We start from the raw sequence: 21,722 nt of genomic DNA, 5'->3' as shown, positions 1-21,722 counted from the left end.
AGGATTTCGCTTAACAGCGATTTGAACGGAATGAATCATCCTTGTCAAGCGAGGCACCACTGTATTTTAAAGCAGTTCAAAACAGTTTTCAAAACCATGGGATACAGGAATATGGAGCAACTTCTGTTTCAGTGGCCTCCATACTCTGAGACTTTCACAGTTGTATTAAAAAAGGAAATTTTCTGCACTTTAGCTAGAACTTCAGACTGCTTGACTCAATATCAAGAGTTATACATCAAATATTGCCAAAAGCCTCCGAGCAAAAATTGGGAACATATTACTTGTCCTCGAGAAAGAAAACTGAATGCATTTGCTGGGTGTCTTCCTCTGGTGTATACCGACGGATGACTAATACACAGAAAGAATGTTTTTTTAAGCTGAGATGGTTTACTACCCAAGTCCTTGGAAAAGAAGCCTACAGTTTGCAAATTGGGGGTGGGGATGGCTAATTTTATATTTTGGGAGAACTAGAGCAGGTGGGAAAACCAGCCAATTGGTGATCTCACGATTGCCCTACAGCCAATTAGAATCCTCTTTCTGCCAACATCATTGATACGCTTTCTGAGTGTAGAAAGTTGAATTAGACTCATCGGGAACAGAAGAAGATATCTTACCTGCAACGTTTCACAGCCCTCTCTCACTGAAACCAACAGCAATACATTTCACAAAGGCTTTAACATTTTTTCCTCTCTGCCCCTCTTTTGTTCAATTTCACCCACAGATGGACGGAAGAGGGAAGTATAGGACAATTTACATCACCGGAATACTACCTTTCTAATAATAATTAATAATTGCATGCCAAATCAATTCTGACTTACACTGACCCTTTCCAGGGTTTTCCTAGTAGAAAATACTCAGAAGTATTTTACCGTTCCCTACTTCTGGAGTAAATGAAAATACATTCAAAAGAAACAAAGATTTTTTTAAAAAAATATAGATATATTGAAAATAAACCAATAAGTGGAAACAACACAAAAGATGAAGGTGGAAAAAACTATGGCTGGAAAGAGGCATGAAAGGTGTTTTAAAAAAAGAAGCCAGCAGATTGGAGTCAGTTAAACTTCTCTTTACCCTCTAATTCCTTCCTTTCAATCAAAATTATTGATTTTTTTTTAAAAAGTGCAGCCCTATACACTATAAATTATCATATGCATACATCTCTCCTGTCTAATGACTACAGTTTTCAATTTTAACTCACAAACAATTATATTGTCTTCAGTGCAATAATGTTCTGCTTGTAAGTTTAAAATTCGGCTCTGACCCATCAATTAATCCACAGGCAAAATAATCAAGTGCTGCTCATGCAATTGGTTTGAATTTTTAACTATTCACCAGGGAGGTTTTTCCAGACCGTCTCTTTCTTGAGCCACGTGGAGTTTGGTGAAGCCTTTGGAACATACGTTTCCTTTGCAAGAGAGATTCCTGAAGCTTCCATGCTCTGCTTATTAATTAAACAAGGAGGCCATTCCATTCATGAGACCCAGTGTGGTTGAGCGGATAATGTGCTGCCTTAGGACTCAGGAGACATTGGCCATGGAACCTCACTGGAGGAGGGGCACAATTGAAGATCACTCCTTGAACATCTCTTGAGAGCCTATCAATGTTGCCAATGATGGCAGATAGCACTTAAGTCCATTCATCTCTTCCTTATAGGCTTTGAACCCATTCACGTTACATTGCATAATTTTCAACCTGAAGGTATTGCTTGAAAGTCAACAATATGTAGTCAGTGTAGACATGGATGAATGATAAATAATTTATCTGGCAACTCAAAAAGGAAAGTTTCCTCTTTTTTGTGTCAGATCAGTCAGTGGTATCATCTAGGTTAGCCTTGCCTCTTCATCTTGTGATTCTTTTTCAATCAGACTCCAGCCAGACAGCTCTTCAAACAGAAGTCTGTCCTGTGCAAAGGATTGTTATGATAGGATCACTTACCTTTTCCTGCTTCACAGGTGTTCCTTTCTTCTAGACTAAAGTGACAAAATCACGCCAACCTGAACATGCCTGATTTTATCTGATTTTGGAAGTTCAGTAGTGTCAGATCTGGTTTACGGTCTGGATGGGAAACCATCAAGGAACATCAGAGATCTCTAGATAAGGCTAAAAAAGAATCCTGCTTGAAACCCCGGAGAGCTGCTGCAGTCAGTGTTGACAGCCCTGGGCTAGGCAGCACAATATTATACTGTACTCAGTATGAGATATCTTCCTATTTTCTTAATATTACCCCCCGAAACATGAGCAGTATGAATGGGCTGTGTCTCAACAATGGGCCATTCACTTTCAGCCCCTAACCTAAATGTAATGCACAAAGTACAGTAGGACCCCTGTATCTGTGGCAGATCCGTTCCAAGTCCCCCCGGAGATGCTGAAAAACATGGATTATAGCAAATGTTATTTTAATAACTCATGCTATGCATACCATGATATCTGCTTCCCTCTCATGGCTAGTTCTGGTAACTTCATCTTTAGAAAAATATATTTTTGGGATTTTTCTTTTGATATTTTTAACATTTTCAGACCACGGATAAGTGAATCCGCAGAAACTGATCCCACAGATAAGGGGGTCCTCTTGTAGGCAAAAGGTGTCCAATATAGTACCACCCAAAAAATGTCAGTTCGACTTCCTATGTTTCTATACCGGATGTTGGGAAAGTGTGAAGGCAAGAGGAGAAGGGGACGACAGAGGATGAGATGGTTGGACAGTGTCACCGAAGCGACCAACATGAATTTGAGCCAACTCCTGGAGGCAGTGGAAGACAGGAGGACCTGGCGTGCTCTGGTCCATGGGGTCATGAAGAGTCGGACATGACTTAACGACTAAACAACGACGATGTTTCTATACCAAACAACAATAACAAGCAAGGCTCCTGTTTTGCCCTCAAGAGCCTGCTCAGTTTTTGTTTTTTTTACTGAGTGCTGAGTCAGTCATTGTGAAGCTATTATACTGTGGAAACCTTAACTGGAAAGCTACTGTAGTTTGCATAGAATCAGTTCAAGAGAAATTTAATATCACTTTTTAACCCCCCCCCCTTGCTTTGTTTCTCATTTTTTAAAATCTCAATTAGAAGTCTTTCTAAAAGGGAATGGATCGTGTGTTTTAAAAACCCAGCTGTAGAAAACAAGTGATTTGTAAAAGAACCACCTGAGTACAGCATGGGGTGCAGGCAGAGAATCAAATCAAATCAGGCAAATCGACTGTACGTAAAAAGTGTTCCTCAGAAATGGTTGCACAGCAACGGGAGTGTTGGGAGCGTTGCCATGACAACAAAGCCAAGCCATGGCTATAGTGGCAGCTGAGAGACAGTTTAAATGCTCCCCAGGACACATGGTATAGCCCTCTCATGGTTTAGTTTAGCTTCTTCCCTGATATCTCGGCTTTCTACACGGAGGGAGGATTTTGAAGTACAAATGCCGTGAGACAAGCAGAAGCAGCCCTCGTTCTACATTACAAGTCAGTATCAAAAGCAGAGAGTCGTGGTATGGAGTAGAGATGCCCCATTTTGCGTTTTCTTTTATTTTGCTTTGTTGGACTCCAACTCCCAGAATTCTCCAAGAATAACACAAGCCGAATTCTGGGAGTTTCAGCCCACAGATCCACACCTAAATACACCTACATTTTGCTCTCCTGGAGATCTCTGAGGCTGAATGGTGGTCCCAAGCCTGTACTCCCAGTGGTCAACATGCAAAAAATGAAAGCTTGATGGTGTCATATGTGAATCAGAGTGATAATATTCAATCAAAATTGATTTTACACGCCCTATCTGCTTGTGCTACATCTCTGACCACAAACTCATTGTTTTATTTTTTATTTATCATTATTTTATTTTTATTATTTTATGAGTTTGTTGTTTCCTGAGTAGCAATATGTCCCTTAATGTTTTTGATCCAAAGTTAACCATGATACCAAGAAGCTGAAGCTAATCCAGCTATTTCACACTAGTCTATTCAGGTGGTATGGGCTACAAGTGGAAAGGCATGGTGGGGACAGGATGCATGTATGTCTACCTCACCCCAACACCCTTTCCACCTGGACTCCATCCAATCTTCACATGTTCAGTGCATAGGTCTAAACAGAAGCCTGTAGGTATGTTTGGCTAAACTTACATACAAATTCCCTGTAACCAGTAACCATCATAAGCCAGAGCTTCCAGGAACAGGCTTTCTGTAAGCACATTCATTTGAACATACAAGTGCTGCTTCAGATGTGTTGCGCTGAATGTGCAAATATACAATTGACTTCCAGACAAAGTGGTGAAGTAGGGTCCTGCATGCACACACACCCATCATGTTTAGAGTCCTCCATTCTTTGTATTGTCAGGTCTATTGTCAGTAGGATGGGCCTCTTCTAATTGGGAGACCCTGGAATTCATTAGGATGGAGGGGGAAACCCACACTATGAGAAATGTAAGCTTTATTTTATCTTGTGTAAGTTATTTTATTTTATTTTATTCCACCATTTTCTGGCTCCTGGGGTCTGGGTAAAACATAAATTTCTACACGCAAATCCTCCTTTAATCATGGGACATTTTTATAGCCTGCAGTATACTGAGATCAAAAGATTCTTCACAATACGAAAAGTACAACTTAATTTTTTTATCCTAGTGCAGGAAAGGTTTAAAAGATGACCCGGACATACTAGTTTCCTTTGTACATAAGGTATTTTATTGTTTTGGCATGTAAGGCCACATGAGTTCCGCATGTGTAGTCTCATGGGGTGCCCTGCTGTGTAACAGGCCTGAGCATGTATCCTTGTACATGTTTTTGAAATCTTCACAGTGTGCACTGGGTAGGTTCAACAGGTTGAAGGAGTGATGGTGGACTAAAGACAGAATGCGATGTCTGAAAGGTTTAACAAGACTTCTCGAGTATTTGTCTGGATAGCAGAGTGCATTTGGGCGGTTATATAAACATTCCTCAGAAGCTGAATTGATCTGTTCTTAGTTCCTTGACATTTAAAACATGAAGGCAGCAACTGCCTTCATGTTTCTACTTACAATTCCCAGCAAGGCTAGATACCATGGCCAAGGGTAGGGGATCATGGACATTGCAGCCCTCAAACATCTGGAATGCCACAGCTGTTCATTCCTATCCTCATTTGTTTAAACAGTGAAAAAGACAAGAGGTGAATATGGTGGGATGGAAGTGAGGTGTTAGTCTTCTCCATTTCCACAAACATTGGGGTAATGGATGTGAGCCCAGCTGATGCCAACCTTATTTGAATAAATTCCATTCTGAGGGGGTTTTGGCAATTGGCTTTTCAAATGGGATGTTACAAAAGGCCCGTTGAACAGTCCGTAAGACTAGGAGACACCCAAGGAGATTTGCAGCAGAGGAGAGGTGAATCCTGAAGTGAATTTTAAAAGTTTGTCCTATTCGATCTGCTAGAGACTTACTTATTTTGGGGGTTTTTTTTAGACTACAACTCCCAAAATACTGTGCTGCCTGAGGAATTTTGGGAGTTGTAGTCTAAAAAATACAAAGCTGAAAACCTATGGACTCAAAACAATTTAAAAGCACTGGATGGCCCCTTAAACCGAGGTTTTATTTGGCATACTCTTGAGTGGACGATAGCTCACACCATCAGGTGTGCATATGAAAGGCTTTTGTGGAAGTGGGCTACAAGCCCAAGCAGCTTACACCAAATCATTTTTTTTTTACAAACTGTTTGAGGTGTGATGACCACTATTATTCTTCTGTCTATGTGTAGACATCGTTTGATATGGGACATTGAAAGGAGGGCCCAAATGGGGGCAGTAGTGGGGAGAAATATACTTTACCATGGTCAACGGGGAGTCTACACAAGATTTCAACCTTATTACCATGGTGGAAGGGGAAATAAGGTTAAACTGCAGAAAATAATTGAGGTTCTTAATATGAAACATATTTTCTTTGTATTGATATGAGCTGTCTAATGTTGCAAGAGAGAGAGAGAGAGAGAAAGAAAGAGAGAGATTGAGATTTGTTGGAGCCATCAGAAGGAACATTAAAAGCAAATAATAATCAGTGGTCTGGAGCTGTTGACTCCATAGATTTATAATTACTTTTTCCCCAGACAGACTGTAATTCATTTTGTAGAGATAAGACTCCTTTAATACTTCTTTTTCTTCCTAAAAACATCCCCTAGAGAAGAAATGTCTGGAAAAGACAGTGGGGAGGAAAATCCAGGATATTAATATGTCAGTAATTGAGAAGTTGCTTTGTGTGTCTTGCCTACACTGTGTATAAAAAAGTTGAAAAGGATAGCTCACGTTCTATTCATTCATTTTATCAGGTTTTTTGGGACCTCACTTTCTCCTCCAAAATAGGGATGGGGCACCTATTTTGTCCCCCTACTCTGTCCCCCTCCAACAGGCCACATAATTTTATAATTTTAAATTCATTTTATAATTCATAAATTGTGAATTTCATTGTATGGGTATACTGTGTATACACTTACAATGACAATATATTATTATTATTATTATTATTATTATTATTATTATTATTATTATTATTATTATTATTATTATTATTATTATTATTATTATTATTATTATTATTATTATAAGATGGCAGGAACACCATGCCTTCAAGCAGGTTCAGGAGGACCTTGAAGTAGCGGGACACAAGATCAAGGATCCCCATCATGTCCCATCTTTTAAAAAAGTTCTCTCTCCAGACCTACTTCCTGCCACTTCTCAGAAGAGGGGCTTGCATCTATCTATCATCACATTGGAAACAGAAAAGGGGAAACAAAGGACAAATAAAAAGGCAAAATAGTGCCCCTCCCGGTTTCTTTCTTCCCACTTTCTTTTGGATGAGTTTCAGAGCTGTGGTTTTAAATTATCTAAGAATGTTGACCTTATCAACTCTGTCTCTGAAGGATGTACCCTGAACAATTATCAATGGCCTAAATGTGATTTTTAAAGCTTTTAAAAATTGTGTTTTCAGTGGTGGTGGTGGGGGGAGGAAGTCATGTGGTCCTTGCAGAAAATCTAGAAACATGGATGGGGAATACCTTTATTAGACTACTAAAAGGTACATTAATCATTTAAAAAATGGAGTCATTATCATTAGGTCCATTTTGCCTATGGCCAGATGAAGATGCATGTGTGGCTTCTGACTTTTATGTTGGCAAAGGAAGGAACTCTCCATATTCTGTCGTCTTCCCAATGTGCTTTGCATGCGATACCTGTGTGACTCCAACTTAATAAACAAACCCCCATTATCCATCTTGGGACATGAAAATAGTTATTTATTTATTTATTTATTTATTTATGTATTTAATTATTTAATTAATTAATTTAATTAATTTAATTATTTAATTAATTAATTAATTAATTAATTATATCCTGCCTATCTAGTCAATGACCACTCTAGATGGCTTACCAAACACCTTGCCAATTATTTGCACTGCAAACCCTAGTGTCTTTTTTTAAAAAGCGCCTAGTCTGACGAAGAGTACTGGAGAACTACATAACCTGCATGTTTTGTAAATTTGAAGCTGATCCTAATAAAAGTAATGCTTATCATAAGAAAGGGTTAATCCCTCCCATCCTTAAGGCCACTGGCACAGTCTCAGCTTCCTTCTTCTGTTAACCTGTGTTTCTCAAAAGAGAAAGAAAACCCAGCCATTTGGAATCTGAACCTTGTTGAATATTGCTGTAAAAAGAAGTGCAGGAGAGTCCTAATACAGTTTCGTCCTATACCTCGTCATTTAATGCAAAAAATTGACTGGTTTGGATTTTCAGCAAAAGGACAGAAAGAGCAATGTCATGGCAAGCAGTGGTGGCGGCAAATGTCAATTGATTGATTGATTGATTGATTGATTGATTGATTGATTGATTGATTGATTGATTGATTGATTGATTGATTGATTGATATTTGATTTGATTTGATTTGATTTGATGTGATTTGATGTGATTTGATTTATATCCCACCCATCTGGTCTGGTCGACCATTCTGGGCGGCTTCCAATAAGGTGTATACGACGAAACATAAGGATTCTACAAACAGTCCATAACACATACAATAATAAAACAAATAATAAATGAAAGAAAAATAAAGAAAGAATTAAATTAAATGACACCTGGAGACCCCCACCCAACCCCAGCCAAATCCAGATCTGAGGTGCATGCAGAATCCTTATGCTCCATTCACATGCATGCAAACCTGCTGCTCTTGATTCCTTTGTCGTTGTTTAGTCATCAAGTTGTTTCCGATTCTTCGTGACCCCATGGACCAGAGTCCGCCAGGCTCTCCTGTCTTCCACTGCCTCCCAGAGTTGGGTCAAATCCATATTGGTCGCTTCAGTGACATTCTCCAACCATCTCGTCCTCTGTCATCCCCCTCTCCTCTTGCCTTCACACTTTCCCAACATCAGCGTCTTTTCCAAGGAGTTGTCTCTTCTCATGAGATGGCCAAAGTATTGGAGCCTCAGTTTCAGGATCTGTCCTTCCAGTGAGCACTCAGGGTTGATTTCAAAGTTGATAGGTTTGTTCTCTTTGCAGTCCAGGGGACTCTCAAGCGTCTCTTCCAGCACCACAATTCAAGAGTCTCCTCCAATTCAAGTCTCCTCAAGAGTCTCCTCCACCACCACAATTGATTCCTTAGCAAGGGCATACTTACTCCTCAAGGTGGAGCAGTAAATGGCACTCTTCACACCCCCAGATCCAAGTACAGTATATTTAAAGCAGAGCAATTAATTTGGGCATACGGAACAGAAAAATCTCAAAAACACACCTCACTGTTATTGGATGTAAATAATAAAAATAATTACAAACAATAATCATACACTACGTATAATCTTACAACTGCAGAGCTGAAAGAGACCCTCTGGATCCACTCCCTCCCAAAAAGGCACAGTGGGGAACTGAACTCCCAACTCCTCCCTCTGTAGCCCCATATCTCAACCATTGAACTATCCAATGATGAAATAATACATTTCTTCCTTTTCACGATACCCACCACCTGCTCCTGATGTAGCTCCCTCCCTCTGGCTATTGGTAGGGCCCATGTTGCTAGCAAACAAACTTTTGAAGAACCTAGAACCTGGACTGTGTGAAACTGTCTGGTAAAAACTGTACAGCTTTGTCTATCTATGGTCGTCCAGCAGCCATTCTAGGAGAGACAAGAGGAGACAGAAATTCTAGGATGTGGTTTGGAAAAATAGACTCAAATATACCATAAATGATAATCATTTTAGAGCTGGAAGGGACCCTACAGATCATTGAGTCGAGACCCTGTTAAGGATGTAAATAAGCATATGTCTCCTCTGTTAGCTTGGAACAATTTTGGAATCTTTTCAAGGGAAGGGTTATATATTTTTAGTATGCAAGAACTATTTCACACCTTCATGAACATCCGTGGAGCTCTTCATCAAAACCCAAAACAAAGCCAACACTCTGACACAATGAGGAATGATTTCAAAAACCCTGGATGGATCCAAACGTGGTCCTACTTAGAGCAGACCCATCGAAATCAATGGCCCAAGCTAGTCACAACTAGTAACTCCAATTTTTAAAAAATGGGTCTACTCTAAGTAAGACTGAGGTTCAGCTCACACATATGGGCAAATGTGTGTTTCCTGTCCTTACGATTCTATCCCTCCAGGCACACAACACCGGAGACATCAAGACATAGAAACCAAGCCGTAGTATCTCCCGCTAGAGTATTACCAAACGTAAGGGCTCATCCACACTGTTGTTTTGTCCCTGGTCATTCTGGGAGTGGTCTGGGACATATTTGAATAGATTATCCCTGCATCCACACATGAACAGGGTATTTGTTGCTGGATGTCCTAGGGTGTACTCAGTCATCCGATCACCTCCTGTCTATGCATCTCCAGAAATGCTCCCTGAGATTTTATCCCCAAAACCACCAGCCTTCCCTTTTCACCTGTGCTCTCTGCTCACTTCATTCTCTCCTTCCTTTCCCCTTTGTTTTATCCATCCATCATTCTCAAACCTTCGTGTTTCCCCCCCAGTGCTTTCTCACTTTAATTTTTGAGGTTTTTAATTTTTTTATACGATGTTGGAAAAAAATCTAAATAGAAGGCTATATGCTCCCTCAGTACAAACACTACACCATATCAGGGATACTTGTAGAATAATCTGCACATGTTTGTTTAGGGTGTAGATATTATGTGTAGAATTTTGGCCCTAGTTATTCCTTTACATCATTTTTCCTTTGGACAGTAAGCACCTGTTTTGATGTTCTGCAGTTGGAGCAAATTACTCCGGCTTCTCCCTTCCCCCACTACTATTTTCAAAAGAGCAAATAAGAGTTTTCTTGTTGGAGCCAAATGATTCTTGCTTTAATTTAAGTATGCCATTCCTTTTCCCACACTCAACGGCAACTTGAAGCAGTCTGAAAAAGTGAGAGGAACTGGTACAGAGAAACGCTGGCACTAGGACCTCACAGGCATCATTTTGGAGCTGCTGCCTGATAGCATGTCAGTGGTAGGGAGACAGAGCAGCTCTTGCTGTTACACAAGAGAAGGGGTAGCAGCGGCTGCTGCTGCAGGAGCCTCCTTGCAAGGTATCCGTTTATCTGCTTCATATCTTCAGCATCCTCAACCTTCCAGTCAGCTGCATTGCCAGATCTCTGGTGCCTGTAGTCATCCTGCCTCATACCTGTGTTTTCCTCTGTCCATAGAGCAGACAGAAGCAACAGTGCCAAAAAGAAATGGGCTAGTTATTTTCCTGCTGACAGAATCCAGAGGGATTATTTCACGCCTGGAAGTGTAAGTAGATTTTGTATTATTTTCCTTACGCTGCTCATTAGGGTTTCCACCTCTCCCTTTGCAAAACATTTCCTCCAGCCAACCCTCTTGGGGTTGAATCTATGAAACAAAATGGTTATATATGTGATGGGAGAAACATAGAGAACAGCCTGAAAAGTCTAGAGAGACACATGCACTACTTGCTTTTTTATGATTAGAGATGATTTTCTGTTGTTGTTCAGCAACTAAGGTTTCCAAGCACTGAGGGTAATGCAAGAGATAAGGCAGTGAAATTCAAGCAAGAATGACTTGGGTTAAAATCAGAGGGGGGAAACAGTGACGGTTTGGAAGCCAAAGTACCTGACCATAATTCAGTTGAGTCTCCTTGACTTCCGTTTGATTAAATAGGCTTCTGACTATTTCGATGAATGGGGAATGAGATTTCAAGGGGTTTCGCATTTAAAGTATCACCCTGAAGAACTGGGTGGGTGTTCCCTCCATGCTTTTCCAAGACCTTTACAAACAATCCTGTCATGCTGTATAGAAAACGTCTCCAATCTTTATGTCGGTTTCGTTCGCATGAGAGCAAGTCATTGCAAAGGAATATCTCACATGCCAAGCAATACTTCCACATAAGGGCTGAATGAAATGCAGAGGCCTAGATTTCGAGCGGTAAGGAATATTACTCAGAGACTCACTCTTCTGTAGTAAGGGGTGTGCTGAAATCCTAAGCAGTTCAGTCAGAGCAAAGTCTTTCTGAGTTAGGATAGCTACCTTTCTGGTCTACCTATCGCATCCTGCAGGTGAGACTCACTTGCAACTTGATACTTTTTCAAAAAGATCAAGGGACAACTCCCCGTACTGAATGTTCTGCAAGGGAACTGGGTCCATGGACTTGGTCACCAGCAAGCAAGTGGAAAAACAATCAAGATAAAATGGCATGTACAGCAAAAAAGGGGGGGCAGGATAAAAGAGGAGTGTCCTCATTTTACTGATGGATCTACTTTCTCCTAACACTTTTCTAGCTGTTGTGGGGTAAGTAAAGCATATTTAGTGGGGAAGCAGTTGGAGGTACTGGTAGGCAATGGAATGGGAGAACAAAGGGTAGAGAAAGAGTTGTGTGTATCACCTCACTCTCACTCCCCACTGCCTCTCTGGTATGGAGGGCACCTGTTTACTGCTTTTGACTGTATCGCGGCAAACTGGATTACCAACTCTGGATCTGTTGCTCGTTTAAGCCCAAAATAGAAGGCCTATTAACTGGCTGGATAACTCAGTGGGATAGGCATCTGGCTGAGGAGCCAGAAATTGCTAAAAGACATAACAGTCCTTGGATATGGTTGATGAGCTTCCTATGATATACATATGCAGAAGGGAAATTGTTTCCTAGCCAATTTATTTTCATCAGTAAATGAAACTGTCTGAATTTGTGAATATTCTGTCTGGTAATTGTATGAAGAAAACGGTTATGTTGTCTATGTGTTCTTATGTTTGTTTTTATATCAGGGATTACTTCCTCTTAATTTTCAAATAATATGAACTATTTGGCAAACAGAGGTGGCTTGTGATCCAAAAAAAGGGGACGCTTTCCCCAGAATTACAAGAACAACCTCCCTGCTTGGATCTTAGGCCACCTAAGTTGATGTCATCGTCATGGTGCTTTCACTGAAATTGCGATTTGTGCACTGCTTGGTGAAAACTATATGGAGAGTTAAATAGCTGCCTAGTTTCTTGTAAAACAATTCCCGATGAAGGGGAGTTAATGAGAGATGGGCAGCAGCAGAAAAATAATCCCTTTCATTTAATGATTATGAGAGGCATATGGAACACGCATGGCAAACAGTACTGTCGACCAAGGCAGGGGTTGCCAACCTTGGGTAACCTAGGGGTTCTTGGACCATGATTCCCAGAAGCCTTCACCACTAGCTGTGCTGGCCAGGGTTTCTGGGAGTTGAAGTCCAAGAACACCAGGGTTACCCAAGGTTGGGAACTGCTGATCTAAGGCTTCCGCCTCCCTGCACTTTGCCCTCTATATGTTTGAGACTAGAAACATCATTATCCCTGATCATGGCTATGCTAATGTGGCTGATGGGAGTTTCAGTCCAAAGCAACTGGAGGCTCCCACATTGGGGAATGCCAATCAAGATGTTTTCCCCCTACCTTGGTGTACCTCTACTCCTTTAGCAGTCTTTCTAATATTAGGGCACCCAATTAAGAAAGTACAAACAGAAACCTCCCATTCTTCTTTTCTGCTCCATATGCCTTGTTTCTCATTCTATGGAGAAGAGGACTCATGAATAATTGAATGTTACCTACATTTGGGGATTTGTTAGCAGCCGGGTCTTCCTCACTGCTTGAGATTTCCATGTTGAGGATGCTGCGCCCAGCTCCTGCTTAAGGAAGGGTTGCTCAGCTAGTGCCCTGTTCAGACCTGAATTATGAAAATATTCAACAGCGGCCTCTCAGACCTCATGTTTCACTCAACTGGAGTCACATGCTTTGATTTAGCATTCAGGTGTTGCAGCCCAGAACGTTGCCGACCACACAGGCTCCTTCCTGATGTCTAGGTGATGAAAATATATTCTGCTCAAGGCCACCACCCAAGCAAAGTGTGTTTCATCCAACGTGCTGGCTTTGTTCATGGTTTGTTCAAGTGTGATAAGCATAATTGATCAGAAATAATCAGGAAAATATAAATCCCAGAGTGGTGAGGGATCAGTGTAGCTGGGGCTAGAGTTCCCTTCCAGTTAGGCACAGTTCATCCCAAGAGAAAGTGGAGCTTACCAGGATTCACATTTAAACAATATTTTTAAAAGTCATAGCTGAAAACAGCTTCTCCTCTGGCAATTTTTAGGCACTATTTTTGAGAGGCTAGAACTCTTCTCCTTCCTGAACTGCCTCTGTTTTGTTTGTCCATGAATAGGAAGAAGGAAGCTCTTCCGTATTTGTAGCAGTGGAACACTGACAGGAAGTCTAGTATTCTTCCAGGTATTTTGGACTACAAAACCCATGATCCCTTGGCATACTAGTGAAGTGATCTGACCATGAGAATGGGAACCATGAGGAGTGCCATAGCTTAAAACCCTGTTCCCTGGAACAAGCAAAGACAAAAATAAACCATGCCTTGCAGAGGGGATGAAAAAACACAGAAAATTTAAATATTTTAAACAAACAAACAAACCACTGAAAACAATGGAAAATGTGGACTGTACTAACTGGGACAAGGACAACATTTTGTGAATAGTAGGAAAATAACAGTAGTGACAGCAGAGAAGTGGGTACATAGATGAACATTCTGTCTCGAAGAAGCCTAAGTCAGCTTGTTTGACATAGACCATAAAATGGTTGTTGTGGGTTTTTCGGGCTCTTTGGCCATGTTCTGAAGGTTGTTCTTCTTAATGTTTCGCCAGTCTCTGTGGCCGGCATCTTCAGAGGATGGGAGTAGCACTCTGTGGTGTAGTTTGTTTAGGAGTAGAGCATTTATAGCTGTGGGATCAACTTTTGTCCTTTTCAGGAGATGGGTGATTATGGTGATCAGTGTGTTTTTGTTGTGGATGCATTGTTGTGATAAGGAGAGAAGATTATCTGTCACTGTGATTGATAGGTGTCATTATCTGGTCTTTTGTGTGTAGTGATCACAAGTCCTTGTGGCTGGGTAGAGTTCATTAGACCTTTTGCAGCCTGCATTTTTCAGTGCTGGGAGCCAAGCTTTGTTAAGTAGACCATAAAACCTTATGAGAAATAGGGCAACCGTGCAAGGGCAGTACATAGAAAGAGTGATTTTTCCAGTGGAGGATCCAGGAAAAGTGTTGCCCTGAAGGCATTCTATGAAAGAGAAAAATATGGCTTCCTTCAAGTTCTGGCTGAACACACAAAAGATTCTGAACTGCTGGGCACTTGCTTTGATGGGAGCTGGCAACTTCAATTGATCTAGGATTTTTTTTAACTTATCACAAAAGGAAGATGGCCTGTTCAACAGATCTGAAATCCCTTTGACAGCATGCATTTTCTTTGGGTCACAAATGCAGCAAGCCAAATTCCTACCTAGTGAATTTAATAAGGTTGCTGTCAGAGTTTGAGATTCAGGTAGGATATTTGTGGTCGTAATTGTTGTCTTCTCAATCAGAGTTAGAAGCGGTGCTGCTGTCTGGGATGATTTTATACCATAGGTTTCAAAAAGCATGCTCTCATCCCTCACCCTGACAGAAACCCCTTTAAGGCCAGAAACAGGGCTTGGAGCTGTAATGAGAGCTGAAAACATGCTCACGTTGCAGAGAAGTGACTGAAGCAGGCTTTTTAGGTACATGAAATCAAAGCAGGTTTTTCTTAAATTGCAAAGAGCAAACACTTTAAAAAGCAAGTTAATCTACTAAATCCCAGAGGAGAAAGAAACTTGCTCTGTGACACTCGTAGACTCACGTTAGTTAAGAATTTACAGGCTACTTCTAATGTCTTGTTCTCAAAATTTGCTAGTCTCTTCCTCACTCTAAGACTGCAAGCTCCTTGGGGCATGAGTGTTTCTTTCTTTCTTTCTTTCTTTCTTTCTTTCTTTCTTTCTTTCTTTCTTTCTTTCTTTCTTTCTTTCTTTCTTTCTTCCTTCCTTCCTTCCTTCCTTCCTTCCTTCCTTCCTTCCTTCCTTCCTTCCTTCCTTCCTTCCTTCCTTCCTTCCTTCCTTCCTTTTCAGAGACACTAAAACAAATACTTTCTATATTGCAGGGGCTGAAATAAGTCATTATTACCCATATGTTAATGGCTAAAAATTTGGTTTTAGAAATTCAAGTGGAAGATCATCAGCATGTTCGGTTGTGCACAGATGTCATCCCAGAGTATTTCTGCAGGACAATAATAGTTGCTCACAAATTATTTCATTATCATCCCCACTACTCCTCCGCCTCCCCCTCTCCTCCTGTCCTCCTTTTTATTACCTGCAAAATCCTAGTCATTGTGGTGGGTAGAGTGTTTGTGCACAAGACTGGTATATTTGAGAAACTGCTAGGGCCTGTCCAGCCAAATGTACATTGTTTTTCCTGCAGGATCTCTGCCGTAACTACCATAATAAAAAGCATTAAAAGAGGAACCTGATTACTGCCAATCCATTCCTTCCTTTCTTCTCCACACACCTTCCTGTTAAAGTTTAGTAGAATGAATATGTGGCTTGTTGTCATGTTTAAAGGTACATCAGCTATAATGGCATCCTTGTTAGAAATCTGAACATCAATGCATGCATTTATTTAAAATATTTTAACCCACCTTTCTCCTTAAAAAGAACCTAGAGCAGCTTAGAACAATTAAAAGACAGGATTCAATCTAACAACAGTTAGTTTGCAAGTACTAAAACTGTGATTGAATGAATATAATACTAAAAACATAAGCAACTCTGAAATACATTCAGTGCAACACTCCATTTAAAAATCCCACTCAGCAGGCAGTCACTAGGGAAAGTTTTCTTGGAGAGAACCAGGATGTGGGGGTGGGAGGATACACACACAGGTAGATATACAGCTAGGAACATCTCCTTCCATCTTGCCTCTTCTGATTGTATAGGTTGCTGTAGTTTTCACACCAATATGCTGCTTGCTAGGGGATTTACCTCCTTCTTTTTCTTGGAAGCAATGCAGTTTTCATAATCTTTGTTAGAGGCAGCTTACTCCCATGCATACAAAACAAGCAGTGAGAGCTTCAGTAGCCATGTTTAGGGCTCTTTCTCTTGCACTCTCCCAGAAGAGGTTTCCTGAAGCATCAAGTGTAAGGTTTTGGGTTTTTTAAATCCTATTGACAAGTTTCTGGGATAGCTATTCTTCTTCAGTTATAAGGCCAGCACCACTCTGCTGCACTCGGCTAGCATTTGTTGTTGTTTAGTTGTTGTGTCCGACTCTTCATGACCCAATGGACCAGAGCACACCCTCCTGTCTTCCACTGCCTCCCGGAGTTTGGTCAATTTCATGTTGGTCGCTTCGGTGACACTGTCCAACCACCTCGCCCTCTGTCGTCCCCTTCTCCTCTTACCTTCACACTTTCCCAACATCAGGGTCTTTTCCATGGAGTCTTCTCTTCTCATGAAATGGCAAAAGTATTGGAGCCTCAGCTTCAGGATCTGTCCTTCCAGTGAACACTCAGGGTTGATTTCCTTAAGAATGGATAGGTTTGCTTTCCTTGCAGTCCAGGGGACTCTCAAGACTCTCCTCCAGCACCACAGTTCAAAAGCATCAATTCTTCGGCGGTCAGCCCTTTCTATGGTCCAGCTTTCACTTCCATACATCACTACCGGAAAAACCATAGCTTTGACTATGTGGACCTTTGTCGGCAAGGTGATGTCTCTGCTTTTTAAGATGTTGTCTAGATTTATCAACGCTTTCGTCCCAAACTCAGCTAGCATAAATACCAGATACTATTATAGTCATGGCATGTGTTTCATTTGTCAGAAGTTACTGGCAAGATGCCTGTTAATGGGAGCTACAGTAACTTTATAACATATAGTTAGGCCATCAGTATTAGAGATAGAACATATTCAAACGTTGCTCCAACATTCAGTTTTCTCTGTTGCACAATTTTGAATTTGGGTTAAATTCCTGTAGCTACATAGGAGAAGTGCAGAGATGCACGGAGCAGAATAACTTCGAGTTCCCCAGAGTAGTCCCCTCCCTTTTCTCATTAATTATTATTAATCTCATTAATTTCTCATCCCTTTTCTCTCAATTACTCACTCCGAGACATTAGTAGTAGAAAGAGTAAAAACTATTTTCTTTATTTACAGTTGTGAACAGATCAAATAGCAAACGGAGAAACTGACTGCTTCCAACAGGCAACAGCAGACTCAAGAGAGGGTGGAAGCTCTCAGAAGAGAGGCGGGGCTCTCTCTGAACTCAGAGGCAGGGGAGGAACCATTGGTTACTGATGGATAGGTGGATAGTCGCCCCAGTACAGAAAGGTCCCTCCCAGCCGCATCTTCTCCAGCCTTCATTCTAGGTTGTAAAACCTTGAACATCCTCTCTCCCTACTCCCATTCATTGATAAAGTTAATCAGCTCTTGTTGGAAAAAGCATAGGAGTGCATGTCTGGGTTGGGCATTGTAATAATTAATAATAATAATAATTTATTGTCATTGTAAGTATATACACAGTTTACCCATACAACGAAATTCACAGACACCCAGAGACCAGACACATGCACATACATAAAATTCCCCAAACACTCCCCACCCACTAAAAGTCCCCCACTGAAAATACAAACATCTACACCGCAGGCCAAGTAACACAGTCCAACTAATTATTCACTACTGGTGGTCTTTAAGCTCATTATTAATTGCAATTATAGCTCTGGGATAAAAACTATTTAGAAAACGTGTGGTCCGAGTCTTAATTGGTCTATATCTTCTGCCAGACGGTAACAGTTCAAAGAAGTTGTAAGCAGGATGGGAAGAGTCTCTCAGGATGCTGTGTGACTTCCTCAGACAGCAGGATGTGAAGATGTCATCCAGGGATGGTAGCTGGAGCCCGATGATATTTTGGGCAAATTTAATGGTTCTATGTAGAGCTTTTTTGTCTGCTACAGAGCTACTCCCAAACCATGTAGCGTGACATTCAGAGTGACATTCAGGTCATGGAATCTAAAAAAAAAAAAATTCAACCCTCCCTTCCGTCGGACTCAAAAATTCCTGGCAAACTTTGCCTCAAATTCAGACCCTTCCGACAGTGGTTCCAACGCCCGTGTTGTCCTCTGCCACTCCTATTTGTCATGACTGTCTCCTCCTGCCCATAAGCAAGAGACCCTTTCCTTCATAAACACCAAATGGTATTTGAGCTGAAGTAAGGGCAGGGGTTGCACACCATTAGCTCTGCATGGCTAACTTCTCCTGATGACTCCAGCCACTGATGGTCTGACCTGCTCTGCTTCTATCGACATAGCCTGATCTTTGCCCGGGATTAATTTCTTGGTCACACACAGTGGTGAGCGTTTAAGCTGATGGACATCAAGCAGGGAGAGAGATGGCTCACAGTCTGGAAGATAGAATCAAGATTCAAAGCTGAGTCAAAGCCAAAGGGGAATGAATGATGGGTCATAGCCAGAAAGATGAAATTTAACAGAGGATAAATGCCTTTGTGTGTCTTTTCACCCTCCTCCAAAATAAAGCAAAAGCAAAGGTACAAGTGTAGGATAACAGCAGTGCGGCCCAACAGCAGTATGTTTGGAAAACATACTGCTGTGTGACTACATTGGCCATTTATCCTAATTCAAATTAAAACCTACACTCAACGTCAAGTTGAGTGTAGAGAAGCATTGAAACAGAGAATGTGGTTAGGTGGCCGCAAAGGTATGGATCTGATTGCACCAGAAAAGGTCACTTTAAGGAGAACAAGCTTCCTTAAAGTGACCCCTCTGTCTGCCAGGGAATCGCCTCAGCCTGTCCCCCAAAAGAAGAAGCCTTACAGCTGAACTGAAAAGGCCCATCGTGGATACGGGTTGTGGTTGAGCTGAAACATATTTTCCGGTGCTTCATGTGATCCCTGGGAAACAGATTGCACCGGGCCATTCCACAGGATGTGGATTTGATCACATCCAGATTTTTGCTAGAGCAGTTAGGGGAACAATTAAAAGAGAAAGAGATAGAAATTGCCAGTTAGCACTTTTTAGCACCTTGTTAAGGCAGCTTCTGCTGATGGAGCTTAGTGGGGCAAACCATACTGTTCCTGCTGTGTATTTGAACCCTTAATAGAGTTCAACAAGTACAATTCAGATGCAATACTACTACTACTACTACTACTACTACTACTACTACTACTACTACTACTACTACTACTACTACTACTAATAATAATAATAATAATAATAATAATAATAATAATAATAATAATAATAATAATAATAATAATAATAATAATAATAATAATAATACATCAAGTTGTGTTGTTTGAAGCACCATATCTAAGTTACAAGGCAATCATTACGCTCTATTCTGTGCTGTGATAAAGCAAAGCAAAAGCAATGAGTGCTGCTTGTATATACTCTTTGGGTGCTTTATAATTTAGTTATGCAGGCTACACATTCCCCCCTCTCCCCGCCAACTGGCTACTCAAGTTTGCCATCCTCTGAAAGATGGAAGCTTGAGGCAACCTCAAGCCGGCTACCTGAGCCCGTTGGGATCAAACCTGGGTCATCAGCAGAGTCTCCACGGCAGTACTGCAGTTTAACCACTCTGCCACTGGGCTCCTATAACATATCCAGTTCTGAATGCCACTTTTTCAAAAGGACATTGACAAAGTGGAATGTGTCAAGAAGATGGCAGCCAGGGTGGTTTGTGGTCTGGAAGCCAAGTCCTATGAGAAAGGTTTGCAGATAATTGGAATGCAGATAATTAAAGAGAAATGTGAGTCTTTAAATATCCCAAGAGCTATCTTGCAGGAGATAGAACAGACTTGTTTTTTTGTTGCTCTAGATCAGTAGCTCCCAACCTTAGGTCCAGTACATTTATGATCTTATCTCAAGTCTCAATATTTGCGACTATTTTGTAGTCAACAAGCTCAGCAGTTGCTTACAGAATTCTGCCAGCAAATACCAAATTATCCCAACTCTTCTAAATGCATTGTTCTTTATTTATTCCCACTGCAGCCTTCTCACAAAGCATTAATCCCGGTGTACCTGGTTTCCCCTCTTTTCATCCTTGCAAAAAGCTGGTGAAATTAGTTAGGTAGGGAGTTTGCATCTGACCCAAAATTATGGGAGGAGAGTGATCGCTTTTTTGTCTTTTTGTGATAGGATATAGCTCTTACCTGGCTTGGCAAATTAATTGTGGGTCAGATCCATAAGAGGCACAAAATGTGCTCACCAGAAGCCTGGAAGTCTGACAACAGACTAAGCTGCTTAGGTTGGCAAGAGAACCAAGAGCCAGAGGCAGAGATGAATTAGAAGATGAGCTGAAGGCTGGGCAGATGGAAAAAAAAGCGGAAATATCATAGAAAACCTGGAGGGCAGGAAAAAGACTAAACTCTAATCTTAATCTATTTGATGGAAGGATACATTAGAAAGCAGAAACAACAACAAAGGGCTTGTAGTTAAATACAGGAAGAAAGTCTTGATGGAAAGAACATTTTAACTTCTTTAGTTACCTCAGAAGGGGTTGGACTCTGCTTTCTTGAGGTTTTTAAACACCGCTTGGATGGCCATTAGTGGAGGATGCTCAAGCTATGGATTCCTCGCCTTGGCTGGGACTGGGGACTGAGAGTACCAACTCTACAGTTCTACATTTCTCTCAGACATGCAGCTCAGGAGTGTATGTACCGTCAGACAGATCTATTGTGGTTCTTCAATTCATGTGTCTGTAGTAAGACTGAAGGACTGTGGATCTGGGTCTGGCCACCAAAGGGGTAGCGTTGTGGTTTAATGGGGTCTGAGTATTTTTGTATAATTGTTTTGTCCATTGGCACAACACTGCTTTGCTGCCTGAGTGTCCCGTTCAGTGCTGATAACCAGTAGCAAAGCAGATTTTATTAATCTTTTACTGCAGCCTAACTTTTTGCCTCCCCTCACCCAGTTGAGCTACTAAAAAGGGGGCCTGTATGATAATCTTCCATATAATGTCAGCACATCTGGAAGGTCTCTGGAGCGCTATCTTTTCTCTAACATGAGATTCTGGGTTCAAAATTTGTATCTTAAATTTTATAGGAAGTTATGAGCATGCACAGGAGAGAGAAAGAGTCATGGAGGATACTCATGCAGTTAAGCAGTACTTAATTCTTTCAAGGCAAGGTTGAACTAATGGAAAACAGATGGGCACACATAGATGCAATGCTAATCCCAAAACAGGATGAGCCCAACACTCCAAAATGGTTGGTTGGTTGGTTGGTTGGTTGGTTGGTCGGTCGGTCGGTCGGTCGGTCGGTCGGTCGGTCGGTCGGTCGGTCGGTCGGTCGGTCGGTCGGTCGGTCGGTCGGTCGGTCGGTCGGTCGGTCGGTCGGTCGGTCGGTCGGTCGGTCGGTCGGAAGGAAGGAAGGAAGGAAGGAAGGAAGGAAGGAAGGAAGGAAGG

General features: G+C 41.3%; 1 protein-coding gene across 5 annotated transcripts in view; it reads left to right on the top strand.

The window, feature by feature from the left end:
- The first annotated feature begins 7,439 nt into the window (after window positions 1-7,439).
- RAB27B (RAB27B, member RAS oncogene family) overlaps window positions 7,440-21,722 on the top strand; it is a 120,948-nt gene continuing 106,665 nt past the window's right edge. For 2 of the 5 annotated variants that reach the window (XM_078384126.1, XM_072992916.2), the window contains exons 1-2: window positions 7,440-10,518; window positions 10,636-10,723. In XM_078384126.1, the coding sequence (XP_078240252.1) occupies window positions 10,431-10,518; window positions 10,636-10,723 (176 nt within the window). In that variant the 5' untranslated portion in view covers window positions 7,440-10,430. Of the gene's footprint in view, window positions 10,519-10,577; window positions 10,724-21,722 lie in introns of those variants that run through there. The other 3 variants (XM_020800293.3, XM_078384128.1, XM_078384127.1) reach the window with 3 other exon arrangements.

Source organism: Pogona vitticeps, chromosome 2 (assembly GCF_051106095.1).
Source record: "Pogona vitticeps strain Pit_001003342236 chromosome 2, PviZW2.1, whole genome shotgun sequence".
Taxonomy (NCBI): Eukaryota; Metazoa; Chordata; class Lepidosauria; order Squamata; family Agamidae; genus Pogona; species Pogona vitticeps.
This window is presented reverse-complemented; position numbering and strand designations above follow the sequence as displayed.